This window comes from Leptinotarsa decemlineata, unplaced genomic scaffold (genome assembly GCF_025532065.1).
Source record: "Leptinotarsa decemlineata unplaced genomic scaffold, Ldec_3_MD MMD2_P_RNA_scaffold_5, whole genome shotgun sequence".
Taxonomy (NCBI): Eukaryota; Metazoa; Arthropoda; class Insecta; order Coleoptera; family Chrysomelidae; genus Leptinotarsa; species Leptinotarsa decemlineata.
This window is the reverse complement of record NW_027412532.1, coordinates 15437702-15461673: the sequence shown is the minus strand read 5'-3', so window position 1 is coordinate 15461673 and position 23972 is coordinate 15437702. Positions and strand designations below refer to the sequence as shown.

Genomic DNA, 23972 nt, shown 5'->3' with positions numbered 1-23972 from the left:
CGTCAAATCTCTGCAATTCTATCACCAACAAGTGTTCAATAGTGCTATTTTTCTTCATCATGTATTTTCCTTAGTACAGAATGTTTAGACAACGGAATCCGAATTTTCAAAATTCAATAATAGTGGTACCTGCTAGGTAGAATATTGAACTTATATCTGCTCAGTCAGGATTTTATTCAGTCCTTTTTGTTCGCCCTCGCTTTCATAGAGTCAATGATATTGAATGTGTACATCAATTTCTAAAAAAGAAAACTGCGAAGCATAAATTCGTCTTCAAATTGTCGTATTCTCAGCTATGTCTCATAAATCCATGAAATGCATTCGTGGAATCCTGCTGAAGTTTGATCTATTCGTATGTGACAAATTAATGAATTAACTGTCTTAAACAAATTTATTTCCAACCATATTTCCATAATTACAAACTAATTCATTTATTACAACACTTCGAATTTCTTGTTTAGCCACTCAATTCACTTTCTAAACTGCCGTCTTGGGTCGGGAGAATTCTGTTCGGTACTCGTCTAGAATTTTACCGGCGGTTCCAGACTGCATTCCATCGAGGTGAGGTCATGTGTTAGTTCGATGAGTCGGCTGGCGTATCAATTCAACCGGTCAGGGGCGGCTTGAGATTCGTTACGCGTATTTCATTTGAAAAAATGTATTTTCTACATATCTGCCAACATCTGAGAATATTCAATGTTCATACCGCAGAACAGATGAAATTGTTTTGAAAACAACATAAAGTTACAATTATAAATAATAATGAAGTTTATTTTGAAGAAATCCATAATTATCTTCATTGAAAGCACTTCCTTGCAGTAAAAGATAGGGGACGAATGTCGTTCAGCTCTCAATCTCGAAGCTTGGCTTTGAAACTGACTGCTTTGGGGAGTCTCGTTTATCTTTGATACTCGTATAAAAGGATTGAGCCTTCTATGCATCACATAGATGGAGTATTAGGTGTCATCACCATTACCAATAGTTGTGCAGAAATCTATAATCTGTCCATCTAAGCAAGAGAGTGCTCCAAAATATTATCATGCATAGTGCACCTGATCTCCCAGACAAGGCTGCTTATACAGAGTCGCACTGAGAAATGTCTGAATTTTTTGAAATAATATGCGGCTGGGTATGGTAAATTTTTTTAGATGGGGTATAGGGACTCAAATTAGAAGTTTCTTCTACCATATCAGTACTGGACATTTTAAAAATTTTGAAATTCAAAATACCGTTTATGTACTTGTTTGTTTTACTCAATAGATGCAAATGTGCATGGTGATCTTGCTTTGATCATGCATCTATCTTTGTTTGGGTTACTTTGTTTTTTTGGATGGATATAATGTAGTTTAAGTCACCTCAAAGGTGCAATTTAGTTCCCTCCTTTTCATTGAAAGTTAGTAGTTATTACACAAGTTTATACATGCCAACTCCAAAGTTTTTGTTAATTTTTTTATCTGTTTTTCTTTCCTTTTCCAATTTGATCTTCATCATGATTATTAACAATAGAAATGCCGAATTTCCTTCTTTTCCACCAAATTGTTTATTCTGCCACTTTGATTTTTGTTTGATTACTATTTGTACTTTTCATAGATAGTTTTAATTACACACATCAAATGGTACCTGACGCATCAATTTATATGAGGATGTTGCAAGTATTCAATAACAAAAACCAAACAACGCCTTTGCTTACGTTTCGTGAATATATTTTTTTCTTCTTCAGATCTATACGAGTACTATATATGTATATCTCTCCTTTTTCTATCAAAATTCATATCGCGAAAACTCGATTCGAAAACAAAAATGCTCACAACTGTTAGGTAGGTACTCATTAAATATCTATCGAAATAAATATAAATAAATGCATACACGCTTACTAGAAACTAATATATTAGTATGTATTAATTTTACCACCATTCCAAATAAGATATATTGATGTAGTATTGTTTGAATGTTATGTACCAGGCAGTCAGATATTAATTAAATTGAGCAAAACTTTCAAAGGTAAACCGTTGAGATGCTTTAAGTACTTAGATAATAAACAATTTTGAAGTGTAAGTCGGGGTCATAAAATCTCTGCGTCTGGTTTTCAAGAGGCGAGAAATCTCGCTCTAATTTTAGTGCACTGACATCCGGCTGTGGGAATCGGCGAAGCAGCAACGGACTTGGTAGAAATTTGTTAAACACAAAACACCTAGAGAAGGGATCGATGACGTCCATCATTAATTGAACATGGAAATTTAGCATTCATTAGGGGATATCCAGATTATACAGTGTGGAAACCTATAATGAAGTAAAATTTGTATGTTTTTTAACGGTAATATATTTCAAAAAAGGTTAACTTATTTATTTCGGTGATGTTCCTTTGGTATAAACGCATTATTGAATATTGAAAATTTCAAATTTGATAAAAAAGTTAGACACAGACAAAGTTTATTTCTAATGATATATTTCCTTCTCAAAAATACATATATGTAATAATGATAATTCATAATTTTTACAGTGATATTGTAATTAGTAAAAAAGGGTAGCTTTTTGCTGTGTTTAGAAGACACGCTCTATGCTTTGATTAAAAAGCAGGTTTGTTCAGTAGACCATTTTTTTGAGATAACTCTGTGAGAAAAAATCTAAAGGGGCAAAGTCTGATGATATCCCCAGTTATTCTATCTATCCTCGATATCAATCACCTTAAAATAATAAACAATCTCGACTCCAGAATGCTATAGTGAGCTGGGGTGGTATTTTACATATCCACCTCAAGAAAGCTGAAGTACTACAGAAAAAATTACTTAAAATCATGTACCACAAAAAAATGACTATTCTTCTGATCAAATTTTCATTGACTCGAAGCTACTCTATATCAGACAAATATACATGTACAACTTAATCTTGTATATCTACAAAAACAAAATGACACTTTGACCAATTTGAAACGATTTTAATACCTGCACCGAATCAAAGGGGGATGTACAAGTGAAAGCAACAAAAAATCCATTGGTCAACACTCATACAAATACCACAGTGGGAAAATCTTCAACTTCTTACCGGGACATGTACAATTAATAATATTGACCTACTCAGAAACATCTTCACAAAGTGTGTACTCAATATTAATAGGGACATAACATTCTTATAAATGAATATAGTTTAAAAAACTAAAAGAACTGAAAAATTAAAAAAAAAAAAATTTTAATAAGCTTCAAACAATAACGAAAAATAGTAGTATTATTGTGAAAAAAGCGACGGGCGCTTGAAATACAAAAATGTAGCACAAAGCGCCCACGCTTTTTTCACAATAATACTACTATTTTTCGTTCGTTATTGTTTTAAGCTTATTTTAAAAAAATATTTTTAATTTCAGGTCGATATTCTTTAAGAGCGTGTTTTTTATTCTTTTCAAACTTGTATTTATTTTATCTGGACTCTGGAATCAATCAACAGTATATTGTTTAAAAAAATTACCATTGATATTTTCCGATTCCAGAGAGGGAGTCTGAAAATCAGCTACCAAGCCCAAGGCAGCAGGCGCGGAAAAGAGGGTTACAAATAAGGCAGCAGGCGCGAGTGTTAATGAAAAAATACTTTTTCAAAATGAAGAAATACATGTAAAGTGAGTTCGAATTATATCGAGGAGCGCCATCTGCCCGCGAATAGATCAAGCAATAATATCGATTATTCTGTCAAATACAGACCCGAGCTTGGGAGTTACAAACAAACAAACATACATACATACATACAAATGAAGCTAATAAAAGCGTGTCAAAAAAATAAAAACGACAATAGTTATCCTAAATTCAAAATCTGTTATATTTTCCTTTCATAGCCTTGCACATTTGCACTTCTCACTCAAATATACCTATCAAAGTACCCTAATTTAATATTATATTTATGTTCATAATTATCTATTATATGCTTCTAACTATTTTGTATATACAGTATGCTATATTACAAATAATTATATTGTTTCTCAGTTCAGTTGATTGATTATGAATTGATTACACAGCTGATTACCGGAAAAACAGATTTTAAACAGATTTTTAATAGGAGTCCCACGCACAACTTCGGTTCAAGTGGGTTTCTCTGTCTTTTTTGTAATACATTTCTTAATATTACTGTTTCAAATTATTGTAAAATTTAATGTATTTATATATGAATAAAGCTATTATTATTATTACATTCCAACGCTCCTCTTTGACCTAGCCATCTGTTAATATTCTCTTATAGTAACAGTAAAATGCGGAGATCCCCAAATTTTGTTTCAATTATTCGATTTCACAAAATTTCAGTCTGTATCGGGTAAATTTTGTAAGGGTGTAGCTACAATTTTGTAATCACTGTATATCTAATATTGTTATACTGTACAATTTGCTTTGCAGGAGTCAAAGAATTTTTTATCTTCAACAATGCATTTAGTTCAGATTTTCATCAAGGTAATGAATGTCCTTTTCTGGGTGAAGACCTAACATTAACTATTTCCCGAAATTGTTTTTCGATTTTGCTTCGTGAAATAGAAGGTATTTCAGGAGTTTTTTCGCGACACAACATTAGGAATAATTCATTGGTAATCATCATTAGTCATAAATATTATTAGGTAGGTTGGATGATGACTTTCGGTTAATTTCAAATATTACTACAATTTTTAGCTGTCACCATCTGCTATTCCAATAAATATCAATTTATTGAGACCATAATTTTAGAGACATATTTGATTATTACCGGAGAAAACGACAAGGAGTTAACTAAAAAAAAATATTTCTTTTAAAATTACTGTTTTTCAACACTGCATGAGAAAACCCATTAGGAAAACATAAGCGTAGATCATTCAGTAAAATATTACTATCATATCAAATTTACATAGCAAAATTAAAATTCATGTAGAGAACAAAAATAAATTTAAATCTAAAGAAATGAACTCATGATGCACTGTTTGGAACCTTTGGTGTAGTAATGAATATTACTGGAGTTTTTTCCCAACACCAAATCGCGATTTGGTGTTGTGAAAAAACTCCAGTAATATTCATATTTAAAGAAATGAACTTTTAATGTTCAGGTCCATCTCGGATACACCTATACAGTAGGTTAAATGGGCTGACGCCTATCAGAAAACAACTACTCCACTGGCTAATACCACGAAAGGCGTTGGATTATATCCGACAGGCGTCAGTGCAGGAATCTTCACAAAAAATTTCCTGAATATGCAAATGGCAATACAACTGAAAGAGTCGACCCTCAATTTTGTTACGGGTACACTTGCAGACCGGTTTCGAGCTCCTTAGACACTCGTCAGTGCAGAATAATGACTATCATCGACCTAAAGTCAATGATATTCCATAATTGAAAATAGAAATTCTTTCAGAGTATTTCATTCCCCGTCAGTGGAGTAGTTGTTTTCTGATAGGCGTCAGTCCATTCAACCTACTCTGTAGGTATATCCGAGACGGGCCTGAACATTTAAAGTTGATTTCTTTACATTTTTTTTCTGCCTGTCTTCAAGCATAGCCCACCTTATTCAGAGGAATTGGGCAAATTTCGGATTTGCAGTTGGTTAGTACCTCGTCCACTAGATGGAGTGACATTTTTTATATTCTCTCCAACTTAAGACGAGGAATGAAATACTCTGAAAGAATTTCGATTTTCAATCATGGAACCGGTCTGCAAGTGTGCTCGTTCCGAAATTGAAGGTTTTCTTGGAAATTTTAATTTTGAGTAAGATTCATCAAGTTTATCAGATGGTGAAATCATTGATTGAATTTGAAACTTGGATGATTCTAAATTTGGTCTTTCAAATTAACCCTGATAAGATCCGTTGTTAAATACTGTTCAGCGGCGATTCAGCATGTGAAATTTCAATAATTTACAAATTGTAACGGAACTCATCATGTATAGCTCTCGATTTTGTTCTTGAATACAACAAAATTTATAAAATACTGTAACACAAAAACTGATACCTGAAATATCTCAAAACGTAACACTCTCTGCAATTGGCAGGAAAATATCCATGCTTACCACTATCATTCATCATCATGGAGTATTGGAATGAAAATACTGTAGAATCAAAATATTCAAATGAGTTAACCAATATTTGAAGTTTTGTTAAAATGTATCGGAAGAAATGAACAATGTTTGTCCTTTCACAAATGTTTAGATATCATTTACCCTTTGAAGAAACTATTGTTGCCAGGCAGAAACTTCAATAAAACTTTTTGTAAACTAATGAAAATCAATTGAGAAAGTCACAAAGATCATATTTTTCAAATCCAACAACGACTTGAGGAAATTAAAATGGAATCAAATGGTTTTTTTAACAAAAAATGAATGTTATTCCCACCTGTTTCATAAAAAAAGTTAGATACTAATGACATCTGCAAGTCAATTATCTAAAATGATGATTTTTCGCATTGATTTCATTTTTTATTCTATTCAAGAGATGAACTTTATAAATAGATTTTCGAATGAAATTCAAGTAGATGAGATATACTTGATGAGATATACTTTAGCTTCTGTATACATTAACAATATAGTCGAAGTAACCGGTATTGTGCATAGTTAAAGCTGTCGGTGCTCTCAAAGGCCAAAAAACCAATACAGAGAAATAATGCCGCTGACAACTAGTCCACGTGGACTGTAAACTTGGCAGTTCGTATTGGATGATTTTTACTAACCGAGTTTTATGATTGGCTGAAGAGTCATGAAATTAAATTTGAAGTAATGTTACGGTGACGAATTCAATGCGAGGATAGTTATAAGAGTCGTGCTGTCAATTTTCAATTCAGGAACTGATCGCGATTTGAGTGTTGAAATTCGATATTTGTGCATTTATAATTACGTAAAATTGTTGTTTTCTGTTTAAAATGTCTTGGACAAATACTAATAGTAATAACGAGTGTGATAACAACGCAGACTCTTTCCTGTGTAGTGATTCCAATAGCGATGGTGAACAATGCGAAAAAGAGATACCAGTGAATACGATTTGGATGCATTTGAAAATTGAAACACAGAGAGTATTTTTCAATGTATATAAGAATCTACAAACTATTACAAGCAATATCAGATTTGACCGAAATTCCTTTCTCAACTGTACGTAAAATATTCAAAAACAAACCTTATGAACGCAACACGCGAGGTGATATAAAATTAGCAAAACCTTTAGATGTTCATCTAATAAAATCATTGAAAAAAACAATATATGACTGTTACAAAAGCAATGCGATACCTACAATTGACATCATAAGGAAGAAATTGAATACTTTCAGCCATAACGTGAGCTGCTGTGACAAAACTTTTCAGAATTGGATAAAGAAACTAGGATTCAGATTTAAAATAATAAATAAACGTCAAGCAGTTATGGAAAGCAGAAGAATAGTGGAATTGCGTAACAAATACTTAGAACAAATAACTAAATATAGACAAGAAAAACGGCAAATTTTCTATTTGGACGAAACTTGGTATGACACTAACGACACAGTTACAAAAGGGTGAACTGATGGTTCGAGAATGTGTACGCCTAACATGCCTGCAAACAAAGGATCGCGACTAATCATTGTGCATTGCGAAGGAAGTAAAGGATGGATTCCTAATTATTTGAAATTATGTGGAAAAAAACTTGAGTACTGCAATATTGACTATCATAAGAACATGGAAGCTAATATTTTTAAGGAATGGTTTGAAAACACATTGATCCCAAAGTTGGATGCGAATAGTGTAATAGTTCTTGACAACGCTTCCTATCATTCGCGATAGCTCATCAAATTACCGAATAAAAATTCTAGGGAAGATGAAATACAAAGTTTTTTAATGGATAACAATTTGTATTTTGAAGATAACTATACCAAAAACCAACCTTGAAGTTTTACAGACAAAACATTTGAAAAAGTATGAGAGTATTGCTGAAATGTATGGACACACCATACTGAGGCTTTCCCCCTATTTATATCAATCCCATCGAGTTGATTTGGGGGAAATTGAAACAAAGCATCAGGCGTAAAAATAATTTTCCAAAATTTGATAAGAAGGTAATAGAGCTAGTTAAAGAAGAAGCATCTAATATTACCGAGAAAGGCTGGCAGAAAATAATTAAAAAAGTATTTTCAGTTGAAAAAGACTATATGGAGATAGGACACTTCCATATTAATGATAGAAATAAATTTATTAGTAATTTAAATTACGACAGTTATAGTGGGTTGAACAAAGCCTGCAAAAACGGTAACTAATCTTTTATCAAGTTTTTTACAAACTGTAGGTTTTCGGCTAAAATGAATAATCTGAAAGTGTCGAGTTTGTACATTCTATGCAGTTCTTGTTCAGCAATTAAACTGGAAATATTGTGCTTTAACATGGAACGCCATCACTTACCATTGGCTGAGATGAGTAGGGCTTCTTTAAGGTGGCATGCGACAAAATGATGTAGCTCTTCGTTTGGGGGTCTCCCAAAGTGTTATCAGTCGACTGTGGCGGCGTTTCCGTGAAACTGTCAGTCCAGCCGAACAACATCCAGGGCGAGGACGCACTACAACTGCAGTTCAAGACCGATTTTTGGTGTTAACCGCAAGAAGACAACCGACAATCACAGCACCTGAGTTGGTTAACGTGTTGCAGCAGACGCACCAGGTAACCATTGGTCGTGATACTGTCAGAAATCGACTGCATGAAGCAGATCTCCACAACAGAAGGCCACTTAGATGTCCACCTTTGTCGAGAGGCAATCGCGGTAGAAGATTAGAGTGGTGTCAAGAACATCAAAACTGGGATGCAAATGATTGGGCCACAGTTTTGTTTACAGACGAATCCAGATTTGGATTCTCCACAGTCTTATTCTCGTCGAATAAGACTGTGGAGACGACCTGGAAATAATGAACGTTTGAGACACGTCCAGAAAGTCCACACATACAGAGGTGGTACAGTAATGCTATGGGGCGGAATCATGATCGGCGGCAGAACCGATCTCGTTTTTCCAAATTGCTCCCTCACAGCTCGACAGTACCTCGACACCATTCTTCTACCTATCGTCCGTCCGTTTGCTGGTGCTGTTGGTGAAAACTTCCATCTAATGCACGATAATGCTCGTCCACATGTCGCGCGTCTAGTGACTGACTGGCTCACCAACGAAGGAGTTGATGTATTGCCATGGCCAGCACAATCACCGGACCTGAATCCCATCGAGCATGTGTGGGACATGCTTCAACGAAGAATTACTCCGCATATAGGGAACATTCACACAACGTTTCAATTGAGAGAGCTTTTAATCGCTGAATGGGCAAATGTACCTCAACAAGACATTGACAATCTCATTTTGTCGATGCACGATAGATGTAGGGCCGTAATAAACCAGCGTGTAGGCCATACTTTGTACTGATTCCAATTTTTTTTGTATTATGATTTTTTTTCGGGGTGCCAAAGAAGAGCCATATTTTTTTTTAGTTTTGCTTATATGCGCACTCAGTATTTTTATATATATATATATATATATATATATATATATATATATATATATATATATATATATATATATATATATATATATATATATATATATATATATATATATATATATTTTACATCCCGCGAGCATTTTGCGTCCTTTCGCAGACAAAGCATTTTGCGTCCACCAGAAGTAATGTCTTTAGGGTGAATATAATTGCGTATATTGATTATTTATGTTATTTCAGAAACGAGACACTATTTTATATTTCTCTATTTTCAAAAAAAAAATATACGATTTTTTCACTTTTAAGTGATTTTGCTTCCTTTCGCTTCACTATCCGTATTGACTCCTTCGTGTATATTTTGCTCACATGTCTAGCACTTTTTTGCATCCTCAAATGTATATTATTTGTACATAACAACTATTTTGCATCCGCGATGTTGCCAAAGAATCAAATCGTAAGATACCAATTTAAATTTAGTTTTCGCCACTCTCATTCATGTTATGTCTTTTCCGACATATGTTAGGATGGAAATGAACAAGTTTTATGAAAAAAATTTGTGAAAAAGTTATGAACAGAGATGAAGAATAATATTCAGTTGAGATAGTTACAGAGAAATACTTATCAAAAATGGGAAGGGAAATGAAATTAAATGAACAATTAAAAGGAAATTGAAAAAAAATACTAGAACATTTAAATATGTATGCTTAAAATATGTTTTTCCGTTGAACAGCTGTCGAACTCCTACGAACGAAAACTCTCAGAAGTCGAAACTTGTGCGAGATAAGGACTGACAAGGCCTTACCTTTTAACGTGTGATTCCTAACACGAGTTAGACGATAGCAAGTGAAAATTGATCGTTCAGCCTGCGCTGCGGCTTGAACCATCGGTCGATTGAGAGAGTGAACAAAGCACCCACGTCGAACCGCCCGGCAACCGACCTTATTTCTAAAGAAAACAAATTATTGTGGTATGAAATGAAAATAAATGGTTCGAACAATAAGTGAAAAAGTAATATAAAAAATGAAAATAAAATGCTCATCAGTTTTCATTTGAGGACGATTGTAGATACTAATAATCGAAACGTGTCGTGAAGTAGTTTGTTTTGAAATATCTGCTTTCATTTTTTTTATTTTTATTTTTTCATCTTCAATGTAAATTGAACGTAAGGAAGGAATAGCAATAAAAATTAAAGAAATTGTAGGTAAGACATTTCAAATACTCCGCTAACATTTTCAATTATCCTTATTTTAAATAGAAATTTCCCCAAAGTTCTATCTATTCAACAGTCTCAAGTAGCTCCGCTAACATTTTCAATTATTCCTATTTCAAATAGAAATTTCCACAAAATTTTTTCTATTCAACATTCTCAAGTAGCTCCGCTAATATTTTCAATTACCCCTATTTCATATAGAAATTTCCTCAGAATTCTATCTATTCAACAGTCTCAAGTAGCTCCGCTAACATTTTCAATTATCCTTATTTTAAATGGAACTTTCCCTGAAATTCTATTTATTCAACAATCCTACTAGTTCCGTTAACACTTTCAATTATCCCTTTTTAAATAGAAATTTCCCCAAAATTCTATCTATTCAACAGTCTCAAGTAGCTGCGCTAACATTTTCTATTATCCTTATTTTAAATAAAAATTTCTCCAAAATTTTATCCATTCAACAATCTCAACTAGTTGAGATTGTTGAAAATTATCCCCATATCATATAGAAATTTCCCCAATATTCTATCTATTCAACAGTCTCAAGTAGCTTAACACTTTCAATTATTCCTATTTCAAATAGAAATTTCCACAAAATTCTATCTATTCAACATTCTCAAGTAGCTCCGCTAATATTTTCAATTATCCTTATTTCAAATAGAAATTTCCCCAAAATTTTATCTATTCAACAATCTCAACTAGCTCTGCTAACACTTTCAATTATTCCGATTTCATATAGAAATTTCCCCAATTTTCTATCTATTCAACAGTCTCAAGTAGCTCCGCTAACATTTTCAATTATCCTTATTTTAAATAGAAGTTTGCCCAAAATTCCATCTATCCAACAGCCTCAAGTAGCTCCGCTAACATGTTCAATTATCCTCATTTTAAATAAAAATTTTCCCAAAATTCTATCTATTCAACAGTCCCAAGTAGCTCCGCTAACACTTTCGATTATCCTTATTTTGAATAGAACGTTCCCTAAAATTCTATCATTTCAACAATCCTATTAGCTCGGTTAACACTTTCAATTATCCCTTTTTAAATAGAAATTTTCACAAAATTCTATCTATTCAACAGTGTCAAGTAGCTCCGCTATCACTTTCAATTATTCCTATTTTAAATAAAAATTTTCCCAAAATTCTATCTATTCAACAGTCCCAAGTAGCTCCGCTAACACTTTCGATTATCCTTATTTTGAATAGAACGTTCCCTAAAATTCTATCATTTCAACAATCCTATTAGCTCGGTTAACACTTTCAATTATCCCTTTTTAAATAGAAATTTTCACAAAATTCTATCTATTCAACAGTGTCAAGTAGCTCCGCTAACACTTTCAATTATCCCTTTTTAAATAGAAATTTTCACAAAATTCTATCTATTCAACAGTGTCAAGTAGCTCCGCTAACACTTTCAATTATCCCTATTTTGAATAGAAATTTCCCTAAAATTCTATCTATTCAACAGTCTCAAGTAGCTCCGCTAACATTTTCAATTATCCTTATTTTAAATAGAAATTTTCCCAAAATTCTATCTATTCAACAGTCTCAAGTAGCTCCGCTAACACTTTCGATTATCTCTATTTTAAATAGAAATTCCCCCAAAATTCTATCTATTCAACAGTCTAAAGTAGCTCCGCTAATATTTTCAATTATCCCTATTTTAAATAGACATTTCTTCAAAATTCTATCTATTCAGGACATATTTCGGTGTATCATTTCCGAGGCTCTGGTCTATTATATATATTTCTCACAGTCGTAGAATCTTTATGTAGAGTCGTAGGGGGCTGTAGATAATCATTCCTCAGAGCCGTAGGGAGCTGTGTGGCATGGTTAAGTTGTTAGAAACGCAAGTTTATGAATGCACAAAATGGGAATCTCTTTTAACTTCACTAATGCTTTCAATTATCCCCATTTCAAATAGAAATTTCCCAAAAAATTCTATCTTTTCAACAATCAAATAGTCACTAACACTTTCATCTATCTTTTTCAATAGAATTCCCCCCAAAATCTCATTTTATAACCATATTTTGAATTAAAAAAATTTAATAGGTTAAAAATTTCTGATTTTTTTTTTAATTTTACATATTTTGCAAAAAAAAATTTTGCACAAGTTATGAAAAAAATTTAGCCCATTACAAAAATTCTATGAAACCTAGTAAAATTTTTGCAATTTTTTAAAGACACCTTCCTCAAAATCGGTCGAAATTGAGTCTATTTTTTTGCGTACTTTTTGCTTTCAATTTTTTATTTTTATAACTTATATAATTTATTTTTGATATTTTTTTCCTGTAATTTTATTTATTTCTTTTTATATTTTTCAACATATTTTTCTTATCACTCATTTTTTAACAAATTTTGCACCTAACACTTTCAAAATTAAATTTTTAATAATTTTATCAAATAATTATCATTTGCAATAATTCAATTAATATGATTTTTATTCTTTAATTATATAAAGATTTTCTGGTATATTAAGGATGAAGGAACCTTTTTTTTCGAATAATTTTATGGTATTATATAAAAATTATATTTATTAATAATTTATAATATTTTGTTAATTATACATGATTATATTTACATACTAATGAATATATTATTTTTAATTTTTAGTACCTACTTTAATATAATATATAATTCCGATAATTTTGTGTAATGTAATTTTTCGCATTTTTTTGTATTTTTTTAGGACTTTTTCTGATAAACTAACAGAAAAAACTATGCACCAAAAGTTCATAAACAAATTACATAAGCTTTTTCTAAAGACCTTAGTATGAGTTATAAGAAAAAGTATAAGAAAAAATAAGGAAAAATCCTCCTCATAGAGTTTCTCTAATATATTAAATTAGTCAAAAATGCGCGATATCTGACAAAAGGATAATTTTTTATAGAATCAATCATGTGTGAAATTACCCACCACCACACTCTCGTAAATTACATTTAATGGCATTACCCATTTCTACAAATATCAAAAATTTGTGCACATTGAATACTAAAATGTATAAAGATAAGTTAATTAAGCTTCTGGATCCATACCCCATTTATAAAGGTTTTTACCCCTTTTCTTTATAATTATAAATATATTTAAATTTAAATTTTTTCCTTTTTAATTTTTGGTGCTCTGATTGCTATTTCTTCATATCCTTGATCTGGAATATGGATTGGTTTGGAAATTAACCTTCTTTCAATCATTTCCTCATTGAAATCCCCGCATAGATTATACCCCCCTGAATTAGCAATAAAATATTTTATCACACAACGATTGGCATCTGTAGTTGTTTTGTTTTCAATTTTGATATTAAATAATTTAAATGAATTTATTTTCAGAAATTTAAATTTTTCCATAATTTAAATATTGAATTCAGCCCTTCTATTAAAAATCACAATAGCAAAAATAGCATTTACTCAATTAACTTAGCAAAAATTAAGTCCGATAGTTATTTTAACGTATAATCTTAATACAATTAATTTTTTTGTTTTTATTTCTGCTATAGTGAGAGGAATTTTAGGATTAAATCAAATTAGATTACGAAAAATTTCAGTTTATTCCTCTATTAATCATATAGCTCGAATATTAAATAGAATTTTATTTATTAAAAAAAAATGATTTTGGTATTTCTGTACTTACTCTTTAATTTTAATACACATTATTTTTATATATTTGAAATTTTTCTAATTTTTTAACTTTCATTCTAATTACTTTTACATTAATTCCTATGTTCTTATATATTCGCATAACTTTCTCAATGTTAACTTTTTTCAGCAATGAATCAATTTTGATCAGCCCTTCAAAAGTTAATTTTTGAATTATTTTATTAAATAGATTTACTTTAGTTGGATTATTCAAGGTAGTACAAACTTTCAACCTTCAAAGTTGACAATAGATTTTTATCTAAGCCTTAAAAATTGATTTCACCTTCAAATTTACAATTTAAAATCATTTTTGACTATAAGACTGGCATACATTTTAATTTCGTAAATAAATTTACCATTTATTGCTTATTCTCAGCCATTCCACCGAACAAATGGTTATTCTCGACTTATCATGAAAATATTGAAACTTTATATTTTAATATTTTATTTTTGGAGTATGAGCAGGAATATTAGGTACTCCATTAAGAATTTTAATTCGAGCAGAATTGAGAAACCTTGGAACTTCAATCGGTAATAATCAAATTTATAATGTTATCGTAACTGCTTATGCTTTTGTTATAACTTTTTTATAGTTTATAAACTTCAACTTTTCAGACTTCAATACAAATATATGGAAATTCTGATCTGGGAGTCCCGAAGTCACGTTTAATGGGTATTACAGGGTTGCCACGAATAGGAGTCAATTTAATGCGTGGAGTGAAATGAAAATATACATTATGTATATAACGCTCGCGCTCCCAATCGGATTTATGATGAACTAAAAATGTATATTTACTTTCATTTTTGGCACTAACTTACTTCCATTGAATTGTCTATTACTGACATCTGGTAAGAAGAGAAGGAAAATTATCTGAACCAGAAACAAGCCATGAATATATCCGTTGGGGATCTGTAATATGGTTGGTTTCAGTCGTTTATCTAGAGAGATATTTACGATGACTATTTTGCGTCCGATATACGGACGTAAAATAGTCACGGAAGCAAAATGTAATGTACCGAGCCTATTGATGGACGCAAAATGATGCTAAGGATATAAATATATATATATATATATATATATATATATATATATATATATACAATATATATATTGTATATATATATATATATATATATATATATATATATATATATATATATATATATATATATATATATATATTAAATTCTACAAAAAGGATTTGAAGCTTTATTATCTTCTATAAATTATCTGCGAGCGCTTTCGACAGTTGGTAGTACTGTCATCTTCTAGATGAAAGTACTACCAACTGTTTGAAAGGGGAGCTGTTGGAAGGTTGGTTGCACTATATCGTTTACTTGAACTATACCTAACGGTATGGACGTATAAATAAGTTTTTATTATTCTGAGTTGTCCCTGAAACATTGACATTTGTTAGAAACAAGTTTTATAGTAGAAATTTGATTTTAATATTTTTATCAGCACCGTCTCAGAAAACGCCTGAATGCTTGCCATGCCGTACTGTCTGTGATCCCCTTCATCAGTTCCATGATATTCCAGTCTATTATATTATCTATAGGGGTATTTGCATTCGAGTGTAACGTAACTCGAGCATGTTGGAAATATTTCAGTTGAGTACATGAATGTCGTTCATTCAGGTGTGTTCTAGTATATCGTCTTGATGGATTTTTATTCACACAAAACTGGATCTCTTTGATACTTCTTCACAAAAGAATCCGTTGTCAGTAGGGTAACTGGTAATTCAACGTATGTAGTGTTTAGAAGAAAGAGCAGGGAGAACATCACTGAATAAATGAAAGGACTCGCTTTTTTTCATTGAGAATACGATAAAGAGGCGTTACTCTCATGTTGCCATCCTTTCATAAGGAGTTAGGTAGGTATATTCAATCCAAGAAAATATGTGGATTCATTAGATTTCTGAATAGCCGTGCAAATAAATAAAACCAATGTCTTTGATTATGTATGTTTATTGTCACAATCTACACCTGAAACGATTTGATTTTCACAGACTTCATTTCCAAAAATCTCACGATATGTTTCGCTATGTAGCTTTTTCGTAGTGAATATCATACAGTATGTGAAATTTAGAGCTATTCATTATACAAATATTAACTTCAACTACTTGAAAACTGTAAGATTCTATCTAACATTGATAACAAAAAAATTTCTGATCCATGAAACATAGAGATTGCAAAAACATGCGAGAATAGTTCATTTTCTATATATTAAAGATAGGACAGACGGGATTTTGTCTAGAAAAAGTAAAGAACTAGATGTATTGAATTCTGATTAAATTTATGCCATAGAAAACCTCATAATATATAAATATGAATGTGAATGTAAGACATTTCAATTATAAAAACTAAGCTTGAAATTGTACGATTGAATTTGAATACTTTATACTGACTAAGTTATTCATTACAATATTTTTAAATGCATCAATCTCGTTATTCGTATATACTTCATCTTGACTTCTGTGTGCATAAATGTGTGCATTTTAAACCATGTTTTCGGCAGCCTCACTTTACACTGGTACATCCACAGCAAATAGTTTTAAGTAATATTTCCGAAACTAATTCCTCTTCTGTAAATTAGCGCATAACGCCACGTTGATGTTGCTTCAAACCCCGATCTGTTGGTGGCAGATCGTTAACCAGCCAAGTTTGAAGCTGATAATATGCCCTGTAATAATGTTGTTCTGCTGCACCTTCTGTGAGTGGAAGATTTCTCAATATGAAAGATGATATAATTTTTTCCAATAGATATTTTCGAAATCTTGATTGATTCAGTGTTATATTGTCACTGTTATATTTATAAATAGATTTGAATAATTGTAATTAATTTTTTTATATCTTCTTTGTTCGAATCTTTTTCATAAAAAAATAGTGTCCTAATTTGATAAATTTCTATCGTTCAATAATTAATTTATCATACTTTTCTTTCCGGCAAATCTAGATGTATCGCAACCAGAAAAACAATGCAAAAATACAGTGATATTTTTAGAGCATTCACATTTGAAAGTATCAGTATCTATGAAATATCTTTTGATGGACTAAAATTTTACGTATAGGCCACTCACTTATCTTAAAATAGCAATAAATAGGCATCTACACATATAATTTGGAAAAAATACCTACAAATTTCTTAAAATATTTCATGTATAGTCATTAACTTATTTGGTTGTGAATTAGAGTAGTATATTTCGATTAGCATTTTTTTGTTTCTCAATGAAACATGGAATCTTATATTTTTCGAGTTCTCAAAGTGAAAATTTTAATAAATAGCTCAAAATTGTACATAATAAAACAAACTTTTCAGATTCGAGTCTTTTCATTTTTTTTTATTTTCTGGGAAAATTTGCAATAGTATGTTTTTAAACCATCAGAAAATAGCTTCCTACCGAAGAAGCTACGGTGTTAGCAAAACGTGCCTGGAAATATAAATCTGTCTGTCTGTTTAAAATCTGTTTTTCCGTTAATCAGCTGTCGCCCCCATACCAACGACAACTGTCAGAAGTTGAGAAACTTTTGCGAGCTGAGGACTAACGAGGTCTTAATTATTGTCATGTATAGTATACATTTCATGATTTTTACGCGGTAAAGGTAGCATCCCCCAAACCACGCCACTGAATAGATACCCTTGAAGTAGAAAATACGGATTCTTTGAAAATATCTTCAATGAGATTTTTTTATTGCTTTAATCCTTTGAGAGTATTCATAAATTTGAATCAGTGAATAAAAGGACAATCAGAAACAATTGTGCTTAGGGTCCCAGGTATACTTACAACTTGGGCTACAAAATGTCTTCAAAAGAATTGTTCTACGTTCCAAGAAATTTTAGGTAAAAGTTCTTTCCACTTGATGCGACATGCAAATCCACTAATAAAATTACTCCGAAGGTTTTCCTGGAACTTTTCAAAAAGAAATATCCCTAACACAAAGTTTCTGTGACTCACCTATATCAAATCATAATAAAAAGAACAAATATATTAACTATCACATTACACATGCGAGTACACAAATTCCGATGAACCCAACAATGGTAAATATTTATTCGGTAGGAACTGAATAGAACAAGTGAATTGATAAGCAGACACCTTGATATGTGGATGAATAGTACGATTGTAATGTTGCATATTTGTTTACTATTTTTAATAAAAATAGCGATTCGAAGGACAAGCCGATGTATGATAAGTACGATGTAGCACTTGTGACATGCATTCAAAAGAAACGTTGCATTTGTTGGAATTTTTACCTCAAACTCAGAATAAAGTTATTGACCCCTGAATTACCAACATATTTTATAATTATATTTTCAATTGAATTCCGAGGTATATGTGTGACTACAGTGTATATGTATGTGTGATTATTGAACATGCGGCAAAAATTTAAAGGACTATTCCTTGGACTATTCTAAAGATATCTTGTCCTTTGATCTACAAGAACTGTTGAAAATGACTACCCCCGCTCGGGTGCCAAAATCCAATCTGCTCCTCATCGACTTCCGAACTCTTTCAAATTCACCAGGATCGTTTGTGATTGCGTTACCTACACCCAGCAATTATCCGATTTTTCAAATCTTCCACCGGAGTAATATAAACTGATGACTTTAGATTTTTCATTTCTTGATAGGACCAGTGTAGTAAGATATACTTTTATTTCGGTTACGTTAATAATTTCAAAATTACCAAAATTGTTTTTGTCGAAATTTTTTTTCGCGCCCCTATCAAAAACCATCAATCAAACCTGAGAATAGTCCAAGGAATAGTACCTTAATTATTTGCCGCATGTTTAATGAACACCCTGTATACATTCAAAGTCAAAATAAAGTTCAATTGAACTTTTGAAACAGAATGGTTGTTTTCATCTCAAACATATTGGTTCAATTTTTTTTGTGACTGTATGGAATCGACTACGAGGTCATTGACCTTAAAGGTTCAGATTTTTAAAATTTATTCAATTAAGCTAACCCGAATATAGTCCTAAACATTGTGGAAAGGAGGCAATATAGATAATTGAATATTTTAAGTGTCCATGAGTTTTTTCGAACAATTTTCGGTAGTGAAAATTTCATTTATTACTATGGTGTTAGCGAAACGCATCTAGAATAAATAAATGTTGGTGAAAATTGTCTAATTATTATCACGGATAGTGTTTTCCTGAAGTAACTGGTCAGTCCATTCATAATTTCAGGAGTAGTAAGGAATCATTGAAACAATAATGCAATATTTTGTGAAAGAACAATAACCAACAAATAAAAAATCCCACGCGTAATACATTTATTCCTGTCATTCAAAGATTGGAACGGTGCCACCTTCTCTTTTAACAATTTTTATTGAAAGGAGTCAGTACAATAAATAATGCATCTCGGAAAAGGCAAATTCTAATTACATGTGAAAGTTTAGAACGCTATTTTTCGAAAAATGCTCATCGAAAAATAAGTCAAGTCAAGCAACGCCAATTAAAATGATATGCCACTTGAACCCCTTCCCATTTAAAATTCTAAGGGTAACATCTACCCCTTCTAGGTTGAACCACGAGGCCTACAACTAGTCCTTGAAAGTGTCCCCCATGACAATAAAATTGACCTGTATTTTCAATTCCTCATATTGTTTACTGGAAGAAAGACATTAAGGGTGAGAAGTTTTCAAATATACACCCTGTATAGTTAGGTTAGGTCCAAAGTGAGTGGGTCTATTCGACCCTCCACCGCAACCCGTAAGGGTTAATTGTGGCTCTCACCTATTCACACTCGACCAAATAAATCCAGCTTCTTAACGAAGCCGATTAGTTTGTATGATAGGTGGTCTTTCAGGTCAGATGATTTGGGGCAGGCACAAAGTATGTGCTCTGCTGTTTCATCATTTTCCAAACACACACCGTCTTCCGACAGCCCGAGTCTCAGCATATAATGATTCAAATGACGGTGACCTGTAAGGAGGCCTGTTAGAAATCGTAGTTTGTCCCTACTTATTCCAACAACTGTTTGATATCAAGTTTCGAAGGGTGAATAAACCCCTTGGAGTGAGCCAATCCTGGAAGATTCTACCGGAAGTACATACATTTTTTTGCCATACAGGTAGTTAATGTTTGCTTGGCAAAGCCTAAAGCGATGCCAATGACAGTTTCTGTTTCGATGAAGCTGCTTCCAGCACCCTCCTTTGCAAGGTAGTCAACAGCCTTATTGCCTTCCAGGCCAGTATGGCCAGGAATCCAGATCAAAGACAATCTATTAAGTCTTCCTATCGAGGAGAGTCGTTTTTGGCAATTTGCTACCAATTTACACGTTGCTCGGTAGGAGCCAAGAGCTTCCAACGCCGCTTGACTGTCCGAGAACAATTTTATTGACTTGTGTATGAGGTTGGATTCTTCCAATACCTCCTTCCAATCTATCCTGGGCCTGCAACTGAAAACACCTTCACCGGAACCGAAAGGTGTTTTTGATCCATCTATGAACCAATATTTGCTATTAATATTCCCTTCTCCCGGAGGATCCAGTCCTCTCTACTCACCCTGTATAGTGCTATCAATGTTCATTCTACTCCACGTTTTCATTCTGAAAATTTAAATAGTTAGGTTAGTTTTTCAACTTCTTAAAGAAGAATAAGAGTAAAACAATAGGTAATTATAAAGAAGAAGTAACAAAATAAAAAAGAAAGTATATAATGAACTGAGAATATCAATGAATGATGCTGATAGGTGATGCAAAAACAGATCAAAATCGAAATTAATGAAGTATTTAGGCTAGAGGTAAATGTATATATAATGGAATGAAAAATGGAGTCATTATAGAGAAAAGCAACCAGTTCCTTGACTACAACAGAAAAATGAGAGCAAAAAAAGTATGTCAAGGGGTTCAATAAAGCAAAGAGAAAAATAATGACTTTTGAATCACTTGGTGCATTCTCGGATATTTTGATGTTGCACTAGAAGTATGTATAGAGGTATATACAATCATTTATATATTTGTTTTCAATACCTGCAAATCATCATAAATCATCTCTTTTAAAAACATAATGTTTTTTCAACTGACGTCACACTAGAACATTTACCCAAGACTATGAAATGAACTGAAACGATTATATCTTCACGAAAGATCACTTTTTGGCAGAGAAAGGTTTTGGTTTTCTACTTCTTTATGTGGGAATCTTCCAAAGAAGGGAAGGAATAGATAATTAATTTCGAAATGAAATCTTTACATTCTTTCAGACACAAACTGGGAGAAAAAGCATTCTTCGAAGCAATTACTTTCATATAAACATTGAATTACACGAAGGAAAAATATTTTGGAAACAACTACTTGCTACACAATACAGTATATTGATGAGATGTTCCTAAATAAGACACTTGCTCTTCAGTATCAATTTGGATAACATTACAAGATAAATGTTTTTGGAAAGAGTTGATTCTGAAATGAATTGCTTTCTTCCTTTCTTTGGAAGATTCCCATATTTTTTTCTATAAAGGCCTAGAAATGGAGAGCCAAAACATTTTTTTCTCAAAAATCAATTTCTCCTGAAAAATACGACTTTCAATTTGAACAAGATTTCTTTGGCTGGGATTAAATCAAATAAGAAAATAAGTACTGTCATCGATGACATGGGTGAATGTAACTCATTCGTGACATGAGAACGTAATTTTATGTATAAATTGAGTTCTTTATCTTGTAATGTTAGCCAGATTGGTGCTTAAGAGGCATTAAGGCAAGTGTCTTATTGAGAAACATCGGATATCTGTCATGTAAGTAAAGTTTTACTTCTTTCATATACTATATCGTATAGCACTCCTGTGAATGATACCGGTTTCAATTCCATAACGAACGTTTGGAGTATAAACTGAAAAGTGTTTTTTTGTATGAAAGTAGTCGTTTCGAAAGTACTTTTCTTTCGTATAAAGTCAATGTTTATATGAAAGTAGTTTTAAACGGGCTTTTTCTTGCAATTTATGTCTGAAAGTTAATTTGCATGATCTGCATATCTTTTTGAGAAGCTGGGTTTATTTGGTCGAGTGTGAGCCACAATAAACCCTTGCGGATTGTGGTGGAGATTCGAATAGACTCACTCACTTTAGACCCAACCTAACCTAACCTAACACATCTTTGTGAAGTTAATTTTGAAATCAATTGCTTTCTTCTTTTCTTTGAAAGATTCCCATATTTTTTTCAAATATGGTTGAAAACCAGATACTGATTATAGTTATCTTTAAAACGATTTCTCACTCAATTCTAAAAGGCATACATTTTTTTTTAATTTTACTCGCAGCTTGAGGATGTACGTAAGTGTTGGAATCGCAATCAGTTAGAAATATCTTCGAGAAGCTATGGCTTGTCGAATCATTTCTGTGTATGGTTCTCCAGCTTCCTGAAAGGACGTTCTTTCATCTGGAGAACTGCGTTTATGTTGAATAATAATAATAATAATAATGATTTATTAAATCCTTCATGATCACAAGTTGATATAGGATACATCGACATTATACATACATAAAAATCTTTACAAAACGTGAGATACAACACTTCCTGAGAACATTTTTCCAAATGGATTTAATCTTCAGCGATTCAAATCCAATGTGAATCGCTACTGTCGCACAGGCACCGCTCTGAGACCACCTTAAGGATTTTCCTGTAGCGCTTGTATTTTATCCTCAAAAAAAAAGTTGAAAACACTTCCATGATTTAGGATCTATACAATTATATGGATCAATAGAAAATCTGCTCGAGTATAATGAAGGCAAATTAAAAAGTTCATCCAAAAAGTAACTGTAAAATTAACTGTTGTATATGCCTATTTTGAAAATATGTGTGTTTCTTTCGACAAATGTTAATCAATTTTTTTATTGTACGGGAAAATTTACTATCGAACTGGTACTTGAAAATTGTTCCTACAATTTTGGGGTGAACTTTTCAATTCAGTCTATATTAAACATCGATACACGCTACATAACTAACTCTTGATACAATCTCATAACCTTACCTAACCTAACTCTTGAGAAATGCCATTTCTTTTATGTCTCTACATGTTTATCGCGCTACATCAGTCCGATGTAGCGCGATAAACTGAATTTGTAGGCAAATAAACAGTTTACATCGAAAAGTTACTGTCAAATTAACTGTTGAATACGTCTATTTTGGAAAAAAGTGTATTTCTTTCCACAAATGTTAGTCCATTTTTATTCTTGTGATATTTGTCAAAAGAAAAACATGGTTGAATTCAACAGTAATTTTTTCGGGTTATACGCCGTTTTGAAAAAGCTGATTGCTAAAATTTCATTCTTTCAATCATTTATTTTATTTACAAGCAAAATTCATAATTACGACAAGTTACTGACCGACTTCTTTAAAGGTTTATATAAGTTGTAACGTTTCTGGATGAACTTTCCCCTTTATTAGACTTGGCCACTTGATCATACTTTTTGTTGTCCAGTTTGGGAAAGATTTAAAACCCAATAACATCAAGGACCTATCGAATTCTTTCTGAATAAACTCCAGCTTTCAAAAAGTTTATGTAGCAGTTTATTCGGCACTACTGATGATTGTTTATAGTTAAAGGTACTTTGAGAAATAAATATAATCAGTTCAATAGAAAGAGCATCAGTTCCTTTTGTTTATATTTGATTGAAGTAAAGTATATATTTGTTTGTTTATTTCATCCGAATTAACAGACGCACACAATCCATACAAATGCGATCACAAGAACTCTCTGTGATCAC

General features: G+C 32.0%; 2 protein-coding genes across 7 annotated transcripts in view; both read left to right on the top strand.

The window, feature by feature from the left end:
• Nucleotides 1–23972, top strand: part of msi (RNA-binding protein musashi) — a 398619-nt gene that overhangs the window by 306172 nt on the left and 68475 nt on the right. The window lies entirely within an intron of this gene.
• On the top strand, nt 13780–14238 carry LOC141487611 (NADH-ubiquinone oxidoreductase chain 2-like; the record flags this gene model as incomplete). Its single annotated transcript, XM_074186764.1, has 2 exons — nt 13780–13968; nt 14050–14238. Coding segments are annotated over 2 exons (378 nt in total), but the record flags the coding sequence as incomplete, so codon positions are not given.